Source organism: Miniopterus natalensis, chromosome 4, assembly GCF_054644295.1.
Source record: "Miniopterus natalensis isolate mMinNat1 chromosome 4, mMinNat1.hap1, whole genome shotgun sequence".
Classification (NCBI taxonomy): domain Eukaryota; kingdom Metazoa; phylum Chordata; class Mammalia; order Chiroptera; family Miniopteridae; genus Miniopterus; species Miniopterus natalensis.
In genome coordinates this window covers 27,588,087-27,608,830 of record NC_142084.1, presented here as the reverse complement: position 1 = coordinate 27,608,830, position 20,744 = coordinate 27,588,087, and the positions used below count along the sequence as shown (strand labels likewise).

Here is a 20,744-nt window from a genome sequence, read left to right as displayed (position 1 = left end):
CTACCCTGGGCACCTCGAACAGTTTATCTATGTAAGCCAGGCCTCTGTTTCTACATCCTCAAAATGAAGACATCAAGCAAAGAAAACAGTTCAAAACTGCCTGATAAAATCACCCAAGCAGCGTTTTTAAAAACCAGAATACCCAGCTCCTCCTCTGGAGATACTTCTGATACGGTAGGTCTGAGCTATGACACAGACTTCTGAAATCGTTAACTTTTTAACTGGTGACCTATTAGTTTTCACACATAGCTGAGAAACACTAAGCAAGACAGACTGAGATCCAGCTCTAGCTCTGGAATTCTTCTGCAAAAAGAATGATGCTCCTAGTAGGTGTTAAAAAATGTAGCAACATGGCTTGGGAGGAGTCTGGGAGAATATTGGAAAAACCAACAAGTTGTCAATTAAGTACATGGTTATTTGGGTTATATCTAATCAGTGAGATAATGGAGGAAACAGTCTTCTGTCAGTTGGCCAAAAGGACTTAAAGTTTTGTTTTCAAGACAAAGATTCTAAACTCTTTCTTGCAATTAAAAAAAAAACAAAACACCCTATATGGTGTAGAGTTTTAGATGAGAACTGTCTAGACACTCTTTTTTTTTCTGTTTGTTTCAGTATTTCAATGTTTCAACAGGGATTTTTTTTTTTAATTTTTTTTTGCTAAAGAGCTATACGTAAAAACGGCCATGAAATATAACACTCTATTAAGAAAAGATCTAGGAAAAAGGAGACAATTTCAAAAACTAAATCAATCTTCCAGAAATGAATCTTCTGAGTTGCTTCCAATATCAATTTTAGGGTAAAAACACGATTAGTTTCTAACTTGCTTCCTTTCACTTTAAAGACCACTGTTTTTTAACTTTTATTTTTTTAGTCATTAACTAGAATGTTCTAGGGTTTGGATTCTGAAAACCATAAAATAATTATAACAGGCTATAATTTAAGGATTCACCTTAGGCCTTCACAAAAAACAGCATTATCTATCTTTTCACAGTTCATTTTTCTGCTAGGTTACATTTTATAAACTCTGTTGACAGGAAACTTCTCAATTACAGGAATCCGGTATTGGTTTTATTCACAATTTAATTATCTAAATAAAACTCCCTTGAAAAAGAATTGGCAGTCAGAAAATACGCTGGGAAGAAACTATTTAACAGGAAGGTTCACTCTGTCGAGCCGCAGTAGCTGAGGGAGAACAGGACGTGGAATAGAAAGGCCATCCGTGGGGCGTGTTATTTCCACTGAGCAGGATCAACGAGTGTCAGTGGCACTGCAAGAAATTGCAGGCTTGCGGATGCTTTCAGGGCCTTAGCACTTTCAATGACGACCAGTATCAGGTTCAAAAGCACTTATGAGGACACACCCTAATATTTTTTCCTTCTAGGTTTCAACCATCACAAAGGAGGAAGTTTTGAATCAAAGTGTTTTTGCTTCGCCGCCTGACAAGCCTGCATTTGTCTGCACCTCTGGCCCGTCGCTGCTTCCAAAGGCGGGCCGGGCGCCCTGGCAGCGCACGCAGCGCCCGGCGGGCCCGGCGCGGGGCTGTAGCCTTCCTGCATTCAGCTAGAGCCAGAAGCTCAAACGCCCCGGCATACCTCATGCTCGTAAAAGTTATACATTTCTTTCAATAGAAACGACAGCTTCTTAGTCTGGTTATTGTAACTACAGACAGTCCTCACACCAGCTCCTAATTATACCAAGAGTCTGAATAATAACAGAAAAAAATTACACAGTATTTTGAGGGAGTCTGTATTTACACTTCATTCATTAAGGAGTCACACTCTCAATGAAATACTCAGTATTAAGGAGCCAGTGATAACATCGCATAACTTGAGTGCCCGAGGAAGTTCGCATTTTGAAATGCGAGATTATGAAGTAGCCTCCCAAACACGAATATTTGTGTGCTTTCAGAGATTACAGATACCATCTGATTATCAAATGTCACAATGCCAACTCATAGGTTCAGTGGCTTGATGGGACAGCACTGAAATAGGCTTCTATCACTTATGCCTTGTCTGATTAAAACAAAACCAAGGCCTGTTTACAAAGAACGATACTTCTAAAGCTAGGAGCCAAGTCATCTAAGAGATGCCGATCGAAACAAAAAGGCTGGATACAGGTTTTGAAAGCCTAAATCCTGGGTTCAAATTATGTCCTGCTCAAGCCCAGGTAACTGTTCGGGTCTGACATACTACTTAGGCCCAGGGAGTAAGTGAAACCGTGTCTGGGGATTCACTTAAACAGAATTTTATTAGACCAAAAGGTACTAGGGCTAGGTAGTGGTTTTAGCAGACTAAAAAACAAAAATATTTACTTTTTCTATAATAAAGTTTCAGGCCCTCGGATTCCTTATTCCACAGGACATGATTCCACAGAAATAAAGATGGTAGGGCACGTTAAAGACTCACTAAAGGAAACGAAAAGATAGGGTCAGGAATGTTTCTAAAACATCTTTCTGACAATGTGTGCACTCTGACTCCTAGAGTGTCTTATTAAAGCGACAGTGCCTGAGACTCCTAACACGCCTACAGAACTAAGTCTTCACGTTTTGCTGGTGAAGATTAATTTCTGATTAACCCAAGGGTTAAGATAAATATTTTTAATAACTTCTAGATACGGGCCGTTCCAAGACACGATGACCTCCACAAAACCTCTTGCTTAAAAAACGGCCAAAATGGGAGGGATTGTTTATACGAATTGCAAAACATTTTCACTTTATAGCGACTCACTTGGAGATTTGTTGAAACAGAATTTGGATTACAAATTTTGATGAACGCATTTTCCAGGAAACGTCTAGTTCAAAATTTGAGCTCACCTGTGTCTAGATTCGGTGTATTAAGAGAAATTAAATGAGTGTGCATGAAGAAAAGAGTGAAAGCACATGACCAAAATCACCATAGCAGTACAGGGCAATAAATGAGGAAATCAAGAGACGGTTTCATTCATTAATATATTTCTGCATTATAGTTAACATATGCGCTTTCTTCGTGTCACCTTATTTTCCGTTATGTATTGATATCTTGTTATAGTCAGACATGAGTACATTTCAACAGTTTTTTGCAATAAATATCATAAAATAATAGAGATTCGCATAATAAATATTCTTTACAATAAAAAAGTTTAACAGACTTTTGTCTTAAAAATAGTCAGAATTCAACTTTGTGATTTATACATAAAATATACAAAAAGCACCACAATTTGTGGTTAAGGCAATGAAAACGCAGAAGAGATTAGACTTACTCAGCTGTTAACTAACTGAGGCAAAGGGACCATTCAGGAGCCAAGATCTCTTTAGGCAGCATACTTCTCTGACACCTGCAGATCGATCAGCTATAAATAACAACTTCCGTAAGCCAAGTGCCCTCAATGACAAGAGAAATTTGGTGAAAGGTGTGGGGTGTGGCAGGAAGGTAGCTGAATCCTTCACAAATACGAAAGCTAGAGTGAAGATCATCAAGATACAACCAAAATATCTCCAATGTGAAGATTTACATTGTAGAGCGAATCTAACATTACATACAAAAAAAAAAAACAACAAAAAACAAAACAAACCACCTGGCATCTCTAGAATAAGACAATGCCAAAACCGAGGGGAGAGAACTGAGGGGCAAGAAGGCAGTGGTTAAAGGAAAACTTTTATGTTATAACAAAAATATGCCCCCAGTGCTACTTAAGGGTCCAATGCTAGGAAGACGGCACTAACTGGAGAGAGAGTGAATACATAGCTTATTTAAGCAATTAAAGGGTTGCTTCTTTAAACACCAATTTCCCTGCTCCCAGAGTAACCCCATCAAAAACAGCTCTAAACCACTGTCACCTGGGTGTGTGCGGGTGTGTTCGTGTGGACAACTTTGGAAAGTTGCTTGCAGAACAAAAAGGCTACACGAAACCCCAGCCAGTGCCTCCCAACACCCTCTCAGTGGGTGGCAGAGGTTCTTGTCCTGAGCGGGACCCAGTCCATTCTCACTGATCGTCCACGAGAGGGTACCATCCGCAAGTCAAGCCTTGGGAACAGGAGGAGAGAAGGCGGGAAATGGCAAAGTCGTAAAGAACATAAAACCAGCATCGAATGGCATCTTTTTTAACAGCCACAGCTTGCAAGTTAGGAGTTCAGGAGGTCCAACCCACCTCCCAAATCATGAGGGTTTCCCCTGCGCCCGGGAGGGGCAGCTCTCCAGCTTACAGTAGACAGTGTTGGAGTTCTTACATCTGCACCCCGGGCGGTGGGTCCAGTCGTAACACCCCCTACAGAGCTTCAGGCATCCCTTGGCAGGAGGGTAACAGAGCAAGCAAGGTAGAAACAGAGACATGGCTCCCATGCACAGGTACCTAGAGCAGCAGTGTGACTGGGAGCAGGAGCAAGGGCTATCCGAGTACGAGTCGCCCTCGTCGTCGTTGGAGCAGTGGTAGAAGATGCCCTTGACCAAGCACATGCAGGTCCCGTATTCCACCATGCTCTCTGCAGAGCAGAGGCACTGCCGGTCACAGGCCAGGCAAGACGGCAGGGTCCTGGGAGCCGTGCACTCGCCGCACTTGCACTTCCCACACTGCTCACAGATGAACTTGTGCTGGGTCAGGTCCTCTTTCAAAGAGCCCTTCAAGTCATCCACAGTTAGCTGCTTGGGCTGGGTCCGGATTGCCCTTTCAGACCGGTGAGAAGGGACAGGTCTTGCTGGCGGTGACCTTCCCAACAGCCCCTGCTCAGAAGACGCACTGCTGTTGCTCCCAGAACTGGCTGCACTCCCAGTGCTGGTAGATCTGCTCAGAATGGGGCCTCGGGCGTGATGTGAGAGTCCTGTGTGTCCTGGGTGGCTCGCAGGTCTATGCTCGTAGTTGTTATTCACATTAATTGGTATGATTTCATGAGTCCTCTCATGCTTTTCTTGTCTGGGGGCTGTTCGAGGAGCAGGTCTTTTCACCACTGACGGCCCTTCCGTGTATTCGTTGCTGCCTCTGATGGCCTTGATCTGGTCTAGGGACAAAATAGCAGCAGCCGGGATCTCTCTGTCATAGTCGAGCCTCTGCCGGCTGTCTAGAGTGGGTGGCTGGGTCACGACCAATGAACTGCCACTGCCATGCTGGTTTGGGGGATCCATGTGTAGTGATCTTGAATTCTGGCAATCAGCGGAAACCTGGCATGCATCTGAAATCCTAAAAGGAAATCGAACATGAAAAAAACAGAGAGAGAAAATAAATGACAGGAAGTATTTTGGGGGGGAAGGGGGAGAAACCCTGTCAAGTCACAAATTGCCTAAAGCACCTGGTAATGATCACCTTCATCAGCGGATTACAATGATGCTGGGGTCCTGGCCGGAGTCCAATCCAAGAGAGGCCGAGGACCACATCATGGAAGAAGAATGTGAGCAAGAGACCCCACGCCATAAAAATTAGGTTATTCAACTTGTAAAAAGTGGAATCAAGAAGTACTGCCTTCCTGTTGGTGAAACTAACAAATAATGAAAATATCCCCTTGTAGGGAATATTGAGCATAGGCACTGGAATAGAAAGCTCAGTATCAGTTCATCGGTGTTCTCCATAATGGAAAATATGCACTTAAAAATGGCTTTGGTGCTGTTGCTTTTCTGCCATTTGTTTGCTGTTACAAGCATTAGATTAATGATGAAGAAATTAGTCAAGGTATACTTCATCCATTAAAAAAAAGATTCCAAACTAAAATGGAGTCTCAAAATAAGAAGTCATTTTCTGTAGCAACCAGGGTTTTCAAGCTAGCTCATTATTCATGTACAAGATGCAAAATGAATATAGACGAATACGGCAGCTCTTGGTGTTTATAGCCACGAAAGTGAGCCCAGAGGCGCAGGCGCACACACGGCTCGAGGTACAGCTCTGTTCATGTTAGAGGATTCACATTTGAAATCACGAAAGGATTTTTTAAAAGTTTAAATAAGGGCTCACTCACATAATGAGAAAACCTTTTCATGCACAAAAAAGCGTTAGGCCTTTAAAGCGGCACAGGGAAATCCTCGCCATTTTAATTATCTGCAATTCCTCTAACTTAAAAATCTGTATTTACATGACAGCCTGATTTTTAAAAACATTGCCAACTCTAAATTAACATGCTTCTTGTAATGAAATAAGTACGGCGATACCCTGATAAAAATGAGCAGTTGTGTTTCCTTTCCAACAGTAAATTACTTCTCATTTATAATGCATTCTTCATAAAACAAACGACCAAACAGAAAATCGTTTCCGTTTTCAATCAGTGGTAAACTACAATATTTTTCACACAAATTCCTTCCAAAGTCTACAGATCCGATCCAATTCAAGAACGAAAAGAAAAATGCCCATTCTCCACTGCCACTTTGAGCCAAAAAAACCCCCAAACCACCAGCTTAAGGAATTAAGCAGAAAGAAGTCCATTTCACCTAATAACTAGAGTGAATGTCCCCGGGCTGTCCTGTATGTTAACTTCTGGGGGTTCCTTCCCTCATTCTCCCAAGGCTCTGCTTCATTCTTCCTGCACTGCCCATGGGAACCCACGGGCTCACAACCTGCTGGGTTCAGCCCCGGAGTCCTCCAGGACTGAAAACTAGCCCGTGGCCACTGCATAGCACTCCTCCCGCAGACAACTGGTTAACCCGGGGCTTCGAAAGCGAAGAGAGTGTGTCAAAGGATTAAGGCAGGGTTCACTCGGAAGGAAGCCCGGTGGAGAGGGTAGGAAAAACCCCAGGCACGGCTGTAAACTGTGTTTTCACGGACCGTGGTCACAAAGTGCCTGCTGGCTGGGAAGGTCAGTCAGCAGATAAAAAGAAAGTGAACCACCTCTGGTCTGAAGCAAGGCCCCTAGGCAGCAGGTACAGCCCCCCCCCCCGCTCACATGCTCTGGGCAAACGGTTCGCCCCGAGAAAACACAATCCAAGTCGATACCTTCTCGGACAAGCCCCTCACATCCCAAGGATCGCTGTGGATTCTCCAAAACCAGTCTGTGTCCCCACCGAGGTGGCTCACGGATCCCGAGCGGGCCCGCGGCACCGACGGTACGCCCCGCGCGTCTGCACCTGGGCGCGCAGCGGCCTCCTAAGGCCGAGCACGAAGGCGCGGGGCCGGGGCCGCACAGCAGCGCCGCCACATCGCCTGGCCGGCGGGGGAGCGCGCCCTCTGCGCTCCCAGCCCGGAGCGCTGAATAAATAGTTGACGGAGAGGAAGGAAAAGGAAAAAGTTATGAATGAAAACAAGTTCTCTCCTCCGCTCCAGCGGGCGGGGGGCGGAGGCGGAGGTGTCCATGACTCGAAGGGCGGGCTGCCCTTTAAAGGGGCCGTGGCCTCCCCGCCGCTTCGCGGCTGACAAATGGGCAGAACCTAGGGCTGGGGGTCCCAGGCTGGTTCTGCCTAGGGGGTGACGCGAATTCCGGGGTCTGCCTCCCCGCACGCGCGCGCGCACAAACACATACACACACGCGCACAAGCGCGCGCGCGCTCAAGAGCGCGCACACTCGCTCGCGCGCTCACGGCCCTGCCGGGTGCCCTGCCTGGTGCCCAGTCGGTAGAAGGCCCAGCCACAGACAGCCCGGCACCGGCACAAGTCAAGAAGCTCCCGGCTCTCCGGGGAGTAACCCCATAAGCCTCCTCGAATCCAACTTTTGCGTGGAGGGTACCCTGAAACGACGCCCAGGCCAAGGCGCCGCCGCTCCAGGAAACGGGACGGGGACCCTGCATCGTTGTCCTCCGCCCACAGGTTCTCTGGCCCTAGCCCGCACCTGCCGCCCGCCCACCCCATGCTCACCTAGGCCGCGGCGGTGGCGGGGGGCCCAGGTCCCGGTGCGGGCGGCGGGCAGGCGCCGCATCAAGCGCGGCGGGGCGGGCGAGGGGGCATGGCCCGCGCCGCCGCTGGGCAGGAGCGCTCCCCGCGGCCCCCTTCCGGCCGCGGAGCTCACGGCTCCGGCGCACACCGCTCACAGCTCTCTTCGGACGCGCGGTTCAGTAGCATCCACCTCTGGTCTCTTCTCCCGCAGCCCGTCCAAGAACCAAAGGGCAGTCCCCTCGGAGGCCCCGGGTTCCTCAAGCGGCCGGGGAGCGGCGGCGAGGGCAGTGCGCGCCGCGCGCGAACCAGAGGGCTTCTCGGTGCCGATCGCTCCTCGTGCGAAAGGCAGCAGTGGACCGGCGAAGATCCCCCTCCCGGACGGGTCTCGAACCTGCGTCTGCAGCAGGGCCGGGGAGCGCACGCCCGCGAGGCCAAGGCCGCCGCTCCCCGGGGGTGGGGGTGGGCCTTTTTACCCGCTCTTTTAGGGGGGTGGTGAAGGGAGCGAGGATGGGGGGCTCTCTCGGGGGAAGAGGCGGGGCGTCCTCTGGCCCCGCGCAGGTCCAGGCACTGTCCTGATCCGCACTTTGCGCAAGTGGGGCGCCGCGTCCCGGGCGCTCCGGTCCTGGCAGGTCAGCTTCCCTGGCCAGCGCTCACTCCCAGTCCTCCGAACCTCCTGTTCTTCGGCCGAGGTGCCTGCTACAGAGGATTAGAGATAAAAACACATTAATTTCCCTCTTTCCAGGCGCTCGGACGCGGGGCGGGCCGTCCGCCGCCCGCTGCCATGTGCTGGCTGTTGCTGCTCCCTGTGATTGACAGCACGGCGCACAGTCGGCGTGTCAGCAGCGAACCAAAGTAACATGCAGTCTTGCACGTTTTTGCCGAAGTGCTTTTGCCCCTTTGGAATGCCCAGGAGTTCAAACAGCGTTCAAGCAACGCCTCTGCGCATTGGAAATCAATACACAGAGACGGGAAATTCAGGTTTTAAACAATTGCTCCTCCAACAATGCCTAAACAAACACGCATTTGGTCCACACGCCGAGTGCCAGCCCCTCTTCCGTATAAACCACCCCGTTTGTCACACACCCGACCGTTTCAGACTTAAAAATTGTTACTGCTCAGATGGGGGGGGAGGGGGGGTCGAAGGGACCCTGCGGGCTTTTTTTTTTTTTTCCCAGCGACAGCATTTACTTTAAGAGCACTGGTTTTAGCAGTGGGAAGGTTACTGGAAATTCGAATTGCAACCAGATATAAAGCGAGCTCAAAGAAAACATTCAGTTCCTTGCAAAAGCCAGCATTTCTCACCTAATCTTTCCTAAAACGTCTACGGAAGGAAAGGAAGGAAGTGGCTCTTACCTAACGCAAAGGTTGGAAATTGCTTTTCAGGCACATTTACAGCGGCTGTAGCTGTTCCTTAGCCGGGCAGAGAGCTGTGTCTGCTGCTATCACTCTGCAAACCACTGCGTGCCTTACAGAGCAATCCCGCTCCGGCTCCGCACAATTTCAGCTCCTCGCCTCCACCTCCACCTCCACTCCAGGACACGCCTCCCGTGATATCATGTGTCAATCACACGGGCTGCCCGAAAACCTGGAACAGGATTTCCCCACAGTCGTTTCCTCTCGCTCCATGTACACCAACTTGGAAATGTTGCCCTGCACACGGGTATAATAAACATCCTCTAACAGGATGCCTCTGACAGTCCCGCAAATGCAGTTTGCCATAAAAGAATACCTTTAAATTTAGTCATCAATCTTCAGTTATCACTCTCAGTTAAAAAAAAAAAAAAACACGGGCTCTACCTTTAAAGTTGAATTACAAAGTCATTTTGAAGAATAAAAAGATTAAAAAGTTGTATGTGAAGCCATCGCTTCTGATCAGCTAGAAAGGAAATGTATATTGATATAAAAAAGATGATAATATAATATTACAGTTCCTATTTAAAGCAAAGTACAGAATATGTAAAATCTGAAAGCTTGAAAGATGGACTCCTTACCGCAAGTGTGTATAACAATATGTCATAAAGCTGAAATTTCCTGCTGTAGATTTTATAATATTTGCTTCATCTTGATTTGTGATGTACTTTCCCAGAAGTCAATCAAATTTTAAAATTCCAAATTCCTTCAAATTTGTAATATATTTTTATACTTTTGGAAAAGAAAAAAAAAAAAAAAGCCCAACCCATTTGTTTTTAAAATCAGCTAAATGGCAACTAATTAAAATAGAAATAATTTACCAATAAGTTTTATAATTCTTACTGATACATGTATGACATGTCACTGGGGAAAGATCATTTTAATCTGTAGGAAACTTGCTTTTTGTTTCCTTTGAAACTATTGGATTGTAGATATTTATTATCAAAATCACATACTTAATGCTGCAGTTAGGATATCTATATGTGAAATTTAAGGTTCCACAGAGACTTTTAAAAAATACCTGAAAATAAAAAACCCATAGTAAGTGGAAAGGAAACATTTTCTCCTGGTACTACATATAAAAAGTAGCTTAAAGTCTTTGGGAAAACAAAGCAAACAAAATAAAACTCTAGAATTAAATCCCATATAAATATGAGTATTGAAATTTTTAGTTCAAAGTAATTATTGAAATCTCCTTTTCAATAACAAGTGATTCTGTAGAAACTAGGTTTTTTCTCTGCTAAACTTACAAACGTTCGAGCATTAAAGGTGTGCTTGGGAATACCTGTAGGGAACCGAGGGCTCTGCTACGACCATCAGCAAGAAGAAAGCAGCACTAGAATATAGCGTAGATCAAGAATCAAGCAAAGAACTACATATTCACTCTTACTATTATAAATTGTAGTAAAATAGATAAAATCAACTTTATTATACATATTTTCTGGGGGTTTTTTCCATAGATCTCATTTTGTTCTGGGATGTAATGAACTTTAATGATGGATAGGCTTCTTGACCATTATGAACTGATGTGTAATCCTCAAAACAGAAATAGGATATCACATCACGGCATCTTATTTGGTTCTGCAGAACTGTCTTCTCGGCTATCATCACCAGTTTGGGACGTGAGGTCAGTTCACCAATGTGATAAAACCAGGAGAGGGAGCACTGAACATTCTACTTCCACAAATCCTACAAAATAGATTTCAAAGATTCCTATCACAAGTAAACTTCAAACTATTTTGACCACAGACGTATTAAATTACAATTTCCATTAAATTAAGTATTTGTAAATTATAATAATATGTAAAATCTGTGACATTTTATCTATAACGCCATATCTATGGCATGGGTCATATTCTATTTAGAAATAAAATATTATGCCGCACAAATTTGACAAGTGACCCTTTACATCATTTAGCACTAAAATGCATCAATATGTTTTTCTTTAAATACTAGATTACAAAAAAATAGAGACATAACCTTGCCACCCTGGATCCAGAAGACAGTTAATAAAACCTGCCTTCCGTTTTGATTGCCTACAACTGTAAGACTTTGTAGAAATTCTAAAATTTTAGCTTAAAATAGACATTTTTCTTTATTTAGAACATTTAATTACAATGTGCCTTGGCTACAAATAGATAGCTGGAGTATGACATTCTCCTGAGAAGGAAAAACAATGTAAATAAATATCCTTGGGAAAATCTTACAATAATTTTCAGTTTACTATATTAAGATATAGCTGAAAGAATGAAGTGGATGGAAAGTGAGCCCTGACTTGTTCATTTTCATGTGAAAATCAGCCACCTCTTCTGCTGATTTGATTTTTGAAATAAGAATAAAGTAAAATACGAGAGGGGATCCAGCAACTCCACCCAACTGCTAGTGATTTAAAAAAAAAAAAAAAAAAGTGGAGTACGGAGAGGCTTAACTTATTCATTTATCTACTTTATTTGCCAAAATAGCAGACCCATAATGTGTTCCAAGCTCTCGAAAAATAATGCCTTGTTCTGTGTCTGTAGAGTCATGACAATAAACCCAATCTTTTATCTTGTTGAGAAGCAAACAAAAAACTCACAGAAGTTGGTGAGTTCGCCTATAAGTATCTAATAAACCAATGAAGAGCCAAGAACAGAAACTAAGTCTCTCCTTTTAGGGCAATAGTCACTATATTACTACACTTCCCAAGAAAAGCTGGCAAGCACAGGCCATTTTATTTTCAGTTTCCTTTTGTAAACAATCTTTGTAGTTGACAGAAATAGACCAACATATTCTGTAAATTTTCCATAAACATTCTCTTCATTTTCATAAGCGTGATTCTCATCCTGCCCTATTTGAAATACAAATATTCTGTATTAGTTTCAAATTCTGGAGGTGGGCAGACCCGCAATACATTGAGTAAATTACACTGGATGATTTGTAGGGTCTCTGTCAGCTCTATAATCCCACACCTCACCATTTGTGTCCTTTGTCACAGAGACTGTGTTTTTCTACAAGTTGTAGGAAAAGAGAGATATGCAGATGGCAGGGCTCCGAATTGGTGCCTACATGTCATATTCCTTTACAGAGAATCAAAGTGACAAGTTAGACGAGCTGCATCACTATATAGCAAGGATCTGACTCATTAAATGCACATGGTAAGATTGTATAAGGACACACATTTGCCCTGGTACAAAACAGTCTTCATTTCTTCTCCAGCCAATTGAAGAACAAACACTGTCTTCTCTCCCCCTCCATGATAGTAAATGTTCCCTTCTGAGCCCTCATTTGTTTTTCATTCAGAAGAAAACAGGGTTTTCCATCTCTTCTGCCGATTTAGTTCCTGGAACAAGAAACGGAGTGGCCCTTGTAATGACCACCCCGTGTCACCTTTGAGTCTGGTCAGCCAGAGTTACTATTCCCCCATTTCGATCTCTCTCTACGGCGAGCTGTGTCTTCAGAGACAAGTGCGTGAGAACCTGGCTTCATTTAAACCTGTAGCTGCCCCCAAAGATAGGAGAGTAAGAAAACGAAACCATGTTTTCATTAAAATAAAAACAGCTTAAAAGTCTTGTCCGCTTTAATCTTTAATTCCTATTGAAATAACCTATGCCAAAGGCTATCGTTTGTCCTTTCTACGGGAAAATAAAAGTAGAATATTTATTTGATGAAGTGATTCTAGGCATGTCTTCTATAAGAATGCCTCACGTTGAAAAAAGAAAACACAAAAAACTTACAAGAGGTTGTTTTTTCCAAAGAGAATTGATCTAGTTTTCTTTGATTTGCAGTTCTCTTGGAGCAGTCTAAATATTTCCACTTACAAAAACAGTTCACAGGGTCTGTAATAATCGATAGGATGCACGGATTAAACTCTGAGTTTTTGCTACATCCCTCTTCTGCGTCGTGGTCTATAACTTCAGCTGACATGCCACATTTTCTCATAACGTCCCCATGTCCACTATGACATGGAATTGAGAAAAGGCCATCGGATGCAGGGTCGGTTGACGTGGAGTTCACGTCCCGCTTTGTCACTTTCCTGGGTGACCCTCACCTGTTCCTCTTAGCCTGCTCTCTCATCGGTAACCTCAAGTAATAACAACACTTTACCAGCCTCCCGGGTCGGATCACAGCCGGACTCAGCACGTGGGCAGTGCCTTGTAAGCCTAACAGCTCTATAAATTCTTGGAAGTTATCATCGCCTCAAACACGCTGTGTGATGAAGAAACGTTTCAGGCCTTCCTTTCCCGGTGCTTCATCCCCAGACAGTAAATTCTTTTATCTTCTGATTGTTTCGAGTTAATTCAGTTTTACTTTTGTTTTTCTCAGGCTGAACTCCTAGGTTTAAGCAAGTAACTGAATGTTGCGTGTGTGCGTGTGTGTGTTGTGGAGCAGCTCTCTGCCAATAATTTCAGATTATGGGATTTAATGAGCCCTGATCACTTTAGTACTTACCTGGAATTTTTAATCTTTTACATTTTACTTCTAGTTAAGATAAAGGTCATTGCAAATATTAACAGTCACATCTATAAAATTTGTAAACTGTGATTATAGAGAGTGAAAAAAGCAAATATGAGTTTTTTTAAAAAGTAGCTGAATAACAATTTACAAGTTGAAAACAAGTAGAAAAGTAAAAAAAACAGATGATCCTTCCACATATTTTCCAAAAGCACATTCCTGCTGTTTCTTTTGGTGGATAATCTCTTAGAATGTTCATTGTGATCATAAATATGGCAGATATAGTTTCTGTCAACTACCAAAGTACTTTATGAATCTTAATAGTTTGTATTAATTTTTTAAGTTGGTAGCAGAGATTATTTCATATAGCCAATGCATTTCAACTAAACAAAAACTGGTGAAGCGCCACCTATTGTTGAAAATAAGTCATTTCAAACTTCAAAACCTGGAAAATGCTCTTGAGCCCTGGAATTGGGTATTCATGTTCATCACCGTGTTAGAGGATTGTGCCCAACTGTAGGCTAATGTACGTGTTCTGAGCACGTGCAAGGTGGGCTACGCTAAGCTACGATGCTCAGCAGGTTAGGTGTGTTAATGCATTTTCAACTTACAATATTTTCAGCTTACATGGGGGTATCAAGAGGAAAGCCACCATAAGTGGAGGAGCATCTGTACCTGTTCTAAGTAACTACTCTGAGTAGGTAAACACCTTTTGGATACATTAGCTCTAATGTGTTGGTTAAAGGTCAGGATCCCTACTTTCCAGTGATAGTGTAACTTTGGGCAGGCACAGTGGTTTTGTCTTTTAGATGCTTCCAAAAGCATCCAGAATCAAAGATGATACCGGGTGGTCATTATAAGGGCCACTCCACTCCTTGTTTCAGAAATCAAATTAGCAGAAGAGATGGGTATCTTGTTTTCTTTTGAAAATGTAGAATGAGTGAGGGCTCCGAGGGGAACACTTACTGTCGTGGAAGAAGAGAGAAGGCTGTGTTCATTCACTATCTTGCTGGGTGCCCACCCTGCTCGCTAAGCCACATGTAGGGGGAAAAATTATCCCTGGGAGTGGCAGGTTGCTCCCATCCAAGGCCATGCACCTGGGGCCTTGGCTCCTCAGGGTTTTCCTGCGTTCTTCCTCTCACCTCTCCCACCATAGGGAGTCTCACAGGCAGTATCCTTGTGAGGCACATTCCTGCCCAGGGCCCATCATGGCCACGTGCATGTTAGTGCTTAAAGTGCTACATTTAAGACCCTAACTTTACCTTTGAATTCAATACTATTTTTGTGATACCTAATACAGGAACAAATCAGAGGTTTCAATCAAGAGACACTTGGAAGTAAAAAGAAAGGAGTTCTGTCCCTTATTAACACCCCCCCCACCACACACACACACAAAGAACAAGTGTAAAAACCAGGACAGTACTGATGATCACATCTGGGAAATAGAATTCCTAGGTAGATCAGATGAAGCCTAAATCAGAAATGAGTGACATTTACCTGAGTATGGGATGCAATTCCTGGGTGACTTCTCCCAGCAGGTAATTAATCTGCTTGCCCCGTCTCCGTTTAACCAAGAGAGCATGATATCTACACAAACATGGTCATTATGCTTTACAGTTTTTTTCACGTGGCACTAAAATGCACAAGAAATCTGCCTTTTTTTCCCCCCCGAGCACTGTATAAGCCCTTTCTCTTGTGCCATGGCCCTAGTGGTATCTCTACGAAGATGTCACCACAGAAATGGAATATTCAGCCCGGCCGGGCGTGGCTCAGCAGTTGAGCATCGATCTAGGATCCAAGCGATCGAGGTTCGATTCCCGGGTTGTGGGCTTGATCAATGACTCTCTCATCATTGATGTTTCTATCTCTCTCTCTCCCTCTTCTTTCCTCTCTCTGAAATCAATAAAGATATATTTTTTAAAAAAAGAAAAAAGAAAGAAATGGAATATTCAGCACCCCTGTAACACAGACCTTTCCTTTCCCATCTTTAACTGCCTGTATTCTCACCGCAGCACAACCCATCGACCATTCAGCGCCATTGCACTGGCCTTGAAATGTGTCATGCGATTTGTCCAGCAGGGAGCATTTTCTGCCTCTAAGGGATATGTATTGAATCATAAAGACTATACCCAGTAAGATGTTTATTAAAAATGAGAAAAAAAACAAATGTCAGGAGATGTCATTTAAACGAACGTGTGCTTTTACTTTTTAACACGTTTTGTATCTTGTTCAAGCTTTGTTTTTAGTTTTATACAGAAACCTCCCTGACTAGCCTCTTGCCCCCTGCACTTTCTTTCCCTCTGGCGACAGGTGGGTCAGTGGCAGTCACACGCTTTCTGGGGCTTTGGCTTTCTAGGTGAAGGGAGTGAAGGTGGCAAGGAGAGGGAAAGGACACCTGGGAAGATGGAGAGGGGCGTCTTAACTGGTAAAAGGTCTAAACAGTAAGTCATATTCAAAAATAAATATAGTCCTTTGCCTCGTACACTACATATTAAAATCTGAAGTTCCAAAATGAGGAAAATTAAACTCACAGTAGTTTGCTGTCCCCTAATTATTGAATACAGTCATTCTGGGTTCCACCTTCTACTTTGAGCTGTGGCCTTTGTACTTAATAAGAATCACATCTACCAGGCCTGAATCATTGCAGGTTCCAAAGTGGGTTCTGAATTAATGAGATTAATGAGATTTTTTTACACTGTCCAGGGAACTTGATCTGGGGGTAGGAGTTTTATTAATGAGCGGCCCTGCCCTCCATGACAGTGTGCCATTTGACGGGTGTATTTTCATAAGGCCCTGTGCAAACATCGCTAATTGGCTCCTGCTCGGCGCGGAGACAGTCAGGATCCTGAGCACGCATCTCGGCAGCGGGCTGGGGGCTGAGGCTGTTCCTTACGCGACAGTGTCACGGAAAGGTTATGCAGTTAATGTCGGTTTAAAGGATGTTTCAGGCTTACCTGAAGACATTGCAGGTTTGCTTCCAGACCACTGCAATAAAGGGACGATCTCAATAAAGCAAGTTTCGTGAATTTTTTGGTTTCCCAGTGTCTGTAAAGGCTATGTTTACACTATACTGCAGTCCATAGTGTGCAATAGCATTATGTCTAAAATAATGTACACACTTCAATTTAAAAATACTCCATTGCTAAAAATGCTGACCATCGGCTGAGCCTTCAGTGAGTGGTAGGCTCTGTGCTGGGGGAGGTCATGCCTCGGTGCTGATGGCTGCTGACGGACCAGGGCAGTGGCTGCCGGAGGCTGGGGTGGCTGCGGCAATGTCTTAACATCAGGCAGCAATGAAATGTGGCATTTTGGTTGAGTCTTCCGTTCATGAATGATTTCCCTGCAGCACAAGATGTGACTTGATAGTGTTTTATCCACAGGACTTCTCTCAAAATTCACTCCTCTAAAACTCTGCCACTGCTTTATGGACTAAGTTTATGTAATATTCTAAATCCTTTGTTGTCATTTCAACAACCTCCGCAGCATCCTCACCAGGAGTCGATTCCATCTCAAGAACCGCTTTCTTTGCTCATCCACAGGAAGCAACCCCTCATCCAGGAAAGTTCCATCATAAGATTGTAGAAATGTAGTCACACCTTCAGGTTCCATTTCTAACTCTAGTTTTCTTGCTGTTCCCACCACATCTGCAGCTACTTGCCCTGCTGAAGTCTTGAACCCCTCAAGGTCATCCATGAGGGTTGGAATCAGCTCCTTCCAACGTCCTGCTGATGTTGATAGTTGGACCTCTTTCCCTGACTCTAGAATGTTACTCGTGGCATCTGGAATGGTGAATCCTTTCCAGAGGTTTTCAGTGGACTTGCCCAGAGCCATCAGACGACAACTATCAATGGTAGCTACAGCCTTATGAAATGTCTCTCAAATAATAAGACTTGCCTGCTCTTACTACAGAACAAGGCGTATCAAGTTTTGTCCAGAATAGTTACTATACCAGCAGTGTGAGCTCCCTAAAACACTAATCACTTTTTTTTTAAAACATAAAAACTCATCAGTTGCTTCCCATTGTCCACAGTCTCGAATCCCAACCTGTGACATGGCCTTGGGTCACTGTGATCGGGCCCCTGCCTCTCGCTTCAGCCACATCCTGGTCCTCGATGTTGCAGCCACATTGGGATTCCTTTAGTTCCTTGAATGTGCTGAGGTTCTTCTAACCTCAGAAGCTTTGCCCATTATTTCGCCCTCAGTTACAGGATGTCCCAACACTCTGTATTGCTTTGCATAATTTTGCACAATGGCAATTAATTATTTATTGACTTTGAGCACTTTGTTGAAAATGTGTCTTTCCTTCTAGGCGGTGAGGCACTCGGACTTTGTGTTCACATCACACACACACACATACACACCCGGCCCCTGTGGAATCTTGAAGCCCAGTCCTCAGACGTGGGCAGTGAGCAAAGGGCTCCCTCCTAAAGGAAGAACCTAGTTCATTGATGAAGAGGAAATCCAAGTTCCTTCTGGGCTCTATAACAACCAAATCAACAAACGACCAACAAGAACTGTTTGTATACTTCTCAGTTCAAACTCATTTTTGTGTCTTTGGGGGGGGGGGGGGTGTCTCACTGTCTCACCAACAAAATAAGGAGAATAATATTTAATAAATCTCTTTCCCACATTATTGGCTCATTAGCATAAAGTCAAAAACATAAGGGAGAAAATGAGACAAATCATAATCTAAATTCCAGATTTGGGATTGTCCCAAATAGGAAGAGCAAAAGTGACAGGGAGACTTAGTAAATCAGCTGTTTCCTTCCCGATTAGGGACCAATCACAAGGGTCCATGCTTAAGACAGCTTTTCAATCGAACGAGGCTAATCCGTTGATTTCTAACATTGGAGAAACCCAGGAGAAACCCAACAGTGGAGTTCTTTGTGTTTCTTCTTTAATGAGTATTTGGGAAAACAATGAGGTGGAGGAAAACGTTCTTGAAGGCACAGAATCCAGTGCCACTTGCTTACAAAGCGACCATTGGGACCCAAGAGGCGATCGACCATCTGTTTTCAATCGTGGGTCAAAATTTCTTTTAATCCAGGATGTAATTAAATCCCTCGTATGTACAGAGATATCTATTTCACATATATAATTCCCTAGATGTTTAATTATAAAGTAGTTGCGATCATTTGCACAAATCAGTTCACATCATGTTATTTTGACAGCAGGTTTACATGTTTTGGAAGGAGCTGTACGGGGCTCTGCTGGGGGGAGGTTGGTGTTTGTCTCATCTCCTTCATTTTCATCTGCCCACCAGGCTGCCTCCCTGCCTCGCCTCTTCATCCAGTATTAGGACAGAAAGAGGTAATCTGGTCAAATCTATGCGTGCTGGATTTGTAGTTATTCTACCTAGGTCTGGGTTATAAGGGGATTTCTTAAATCCTTCCTTAAAATATGAACATCATTTTCTTTAAACTATTAATCGTATAGGAAGCAATGCTCCTTTAAAAAGAAACCTTAACTCCGAGTAAGACAGGAGAAAATAATAGATCGTAATTCTTCATATTATAACATCTGTGCCATATAATTTCCTCCTGTCAGGCAACTGAGGTGATTTCCAGATGGAGGAAAATCAGAGACTTTTCTTCCTGACTCATTGGCTCTAAACCCACATCACATAGAGTACAGATCCCCTTTACCACCCATGTATTCCATATTATATTTTTGTAGTCTACACAGAGGTATAGAATCAAACAATATAACTAATAAACAATAAACTAATAAGCTGAGGTCTTCGGTCTCTGAAGTAATAGGAAGAAATGGAAATTGCATTAAAATTCCTTTGTAAAGACAAGGTCCTCTGAAAGTCTAACTATGTTATGTACATGATTCTTACATCTTGGTGGGGGATCTAGGATGTAAAATTAGCTGTATAGCCATGACACACATTTCTAATTCTCTCTTGGACACACTGGAAATGACTATTCCACAATCAGTTTCTATTTTCATACTTCCTAGTGATGTTGCTTCACATGATTTAGGTACAGTCACCTCATAAAATGACAAAGGAAGAGAGACCCTCCCATTGGTCTAGAAAGGGGGAGACAAAATATTTAGACTTTAAGCTAAGTCCAGAAGCCAGAATGAAAACTGTTCATTAAAACATTCCATTTCCAAGACCTAAGTTTTATTATTTTTCCTTCCTTTAAAAAAAAAAAAAAGTCTTTGTCCCTTTTTAGTTTATAAATATTATTCTTATTTTTCTCTCCCCAACACCTCATCTGCAAAACTGGTATTTCCTTAGTACTCTGGTCAATAGCTTTCTAGACTAAGCCATTTACCTTGCCTGTTTGTTTTACACTTTTCCTTCTGTTTTCTCATCAGTCAGTCCGTCACTAATTTGAGAAGAACTTACTGAGTGTTACTGTGTGGCCCTCCAGGAATAACACTGTGTGTAGTGTTATGTAGTGGGTCGTGTAGCTCCTCTATTCTTTTTTTTTAAATCCTCACAGGAGGATATTTTTTCTATTGCTTTTCAGAGAGAGTAGAAAGGGGAGGGGGAGAGAGAGAGAGAGAGAGAAACATCGATGTGAGAAAGACACATCGACTGGTTGCCTCCTGCAATCGCCCGACTGGGAGAGGGGATGGAGCCTGCAACCGAGGTACGTGCCCTTGACCAGGATCGAACCCGAGACCCTTCAGTCTGCCCACCGATGCTCCAACCACTGAGCCAAACCGGCCAGGCAGTTCCTCCATTCTTCACAGAGAGGTTTGCATGTCCACTTAATCAGGCTGCCTGTCCTTCAGGCCCTGGAATCTGCATTTCCTTTTCAAAGTAACAGAGCCTGGAAGGGCTCCAACTGGGGGGGGGGTGTCATAGAGAACCTGGCCGACCTTTGATGCCAGTCCTGGAGAGTCACCCTTAAACCCTTGGGCTTTCTGAGTGATAGGAGTGACTGTTATTCCTGGAGGACCACATCTGATAGTGGATCCTACTGAGGGGCTCGCAGGGGGTTCATCTAACTAGATAATGCAGGGTAGGGCCAGCCCCGCCCCTGGTCTCAGCGTAGGGGGTGGGCCGCTCCAGAAAGACCCATCTTGTGATGGGAGGGTTGGAGCTTTGGGTCCTGTGGCTTCAGCCCAGCCCCTGAAGAGGGGAGGGAGGCTGGAAACAGAGTTCAACCACAGGGGCAATGATT

The 20,744-nt window shown here is 44.0% G+C and overlaps 1 protein-coding gene across 3 annotated transcripts; it reads right to left on the bottom strand.

Moving 5' to 3' along the window:
- Nucleotides 1–2,933: 2,933 nt before the first annotated feature.
- Nucleotides 2,934–7,813, bottom strand: SPRY1 (sprouty RTK signaling antagonist 1). 3 transcript variants are annotated; one of them, XM_087816474.1, is made up of 2 exons: nt 7,741–7,813; nt 2,934–5,148 (listed from the first exon to the last, which is right to left on the bottom strand). In XM_087816474.1, exon 2 carries the CDS (start codon nt 5,091–5,093, stop codon nt 4,134–4,136), a length of 960 nt encoding a protein of 319 aa, XP_087672600.1. In that variant the 5' UTR covers nt 5,094–5,148; nt 7,741–7,813; the 3' UTR covers nt 2,934–4,133. The 3 variants fall into 3 exon arrangements, with proteins under 3 accessions (XP_087672600.1, XP_016058805.2, XP_016058804.2); XM_016203319.2 differs by lacking the exon at nt 7,741–7,813 and adding an exon at nt 6,886–6,903; XM_016203318.2 differs by lacking the exon at nt 7,741–7,813 and adding an exon at nt 5,258–6,670.
- Between the last annotated feature and the right edge of the window lie 12,931 nt (nt 7,814–20,744).

Coding starts and splice junctions, on each gene's coding strand:
- SPRY1 (XM_016203318.2), bottom strand. CDS start 5,487: ATGCTCAATATTCCCTACAAGGGGATATTTTCATTATTTGTTAGTTTC. Junction 5,149..5,257: donor ATGAAGGTGATCATTACCAG/GTGCTTTAGGCA, acceptor ATTTCCTTTTAG/GATTTCAGATGCATGCCAGG.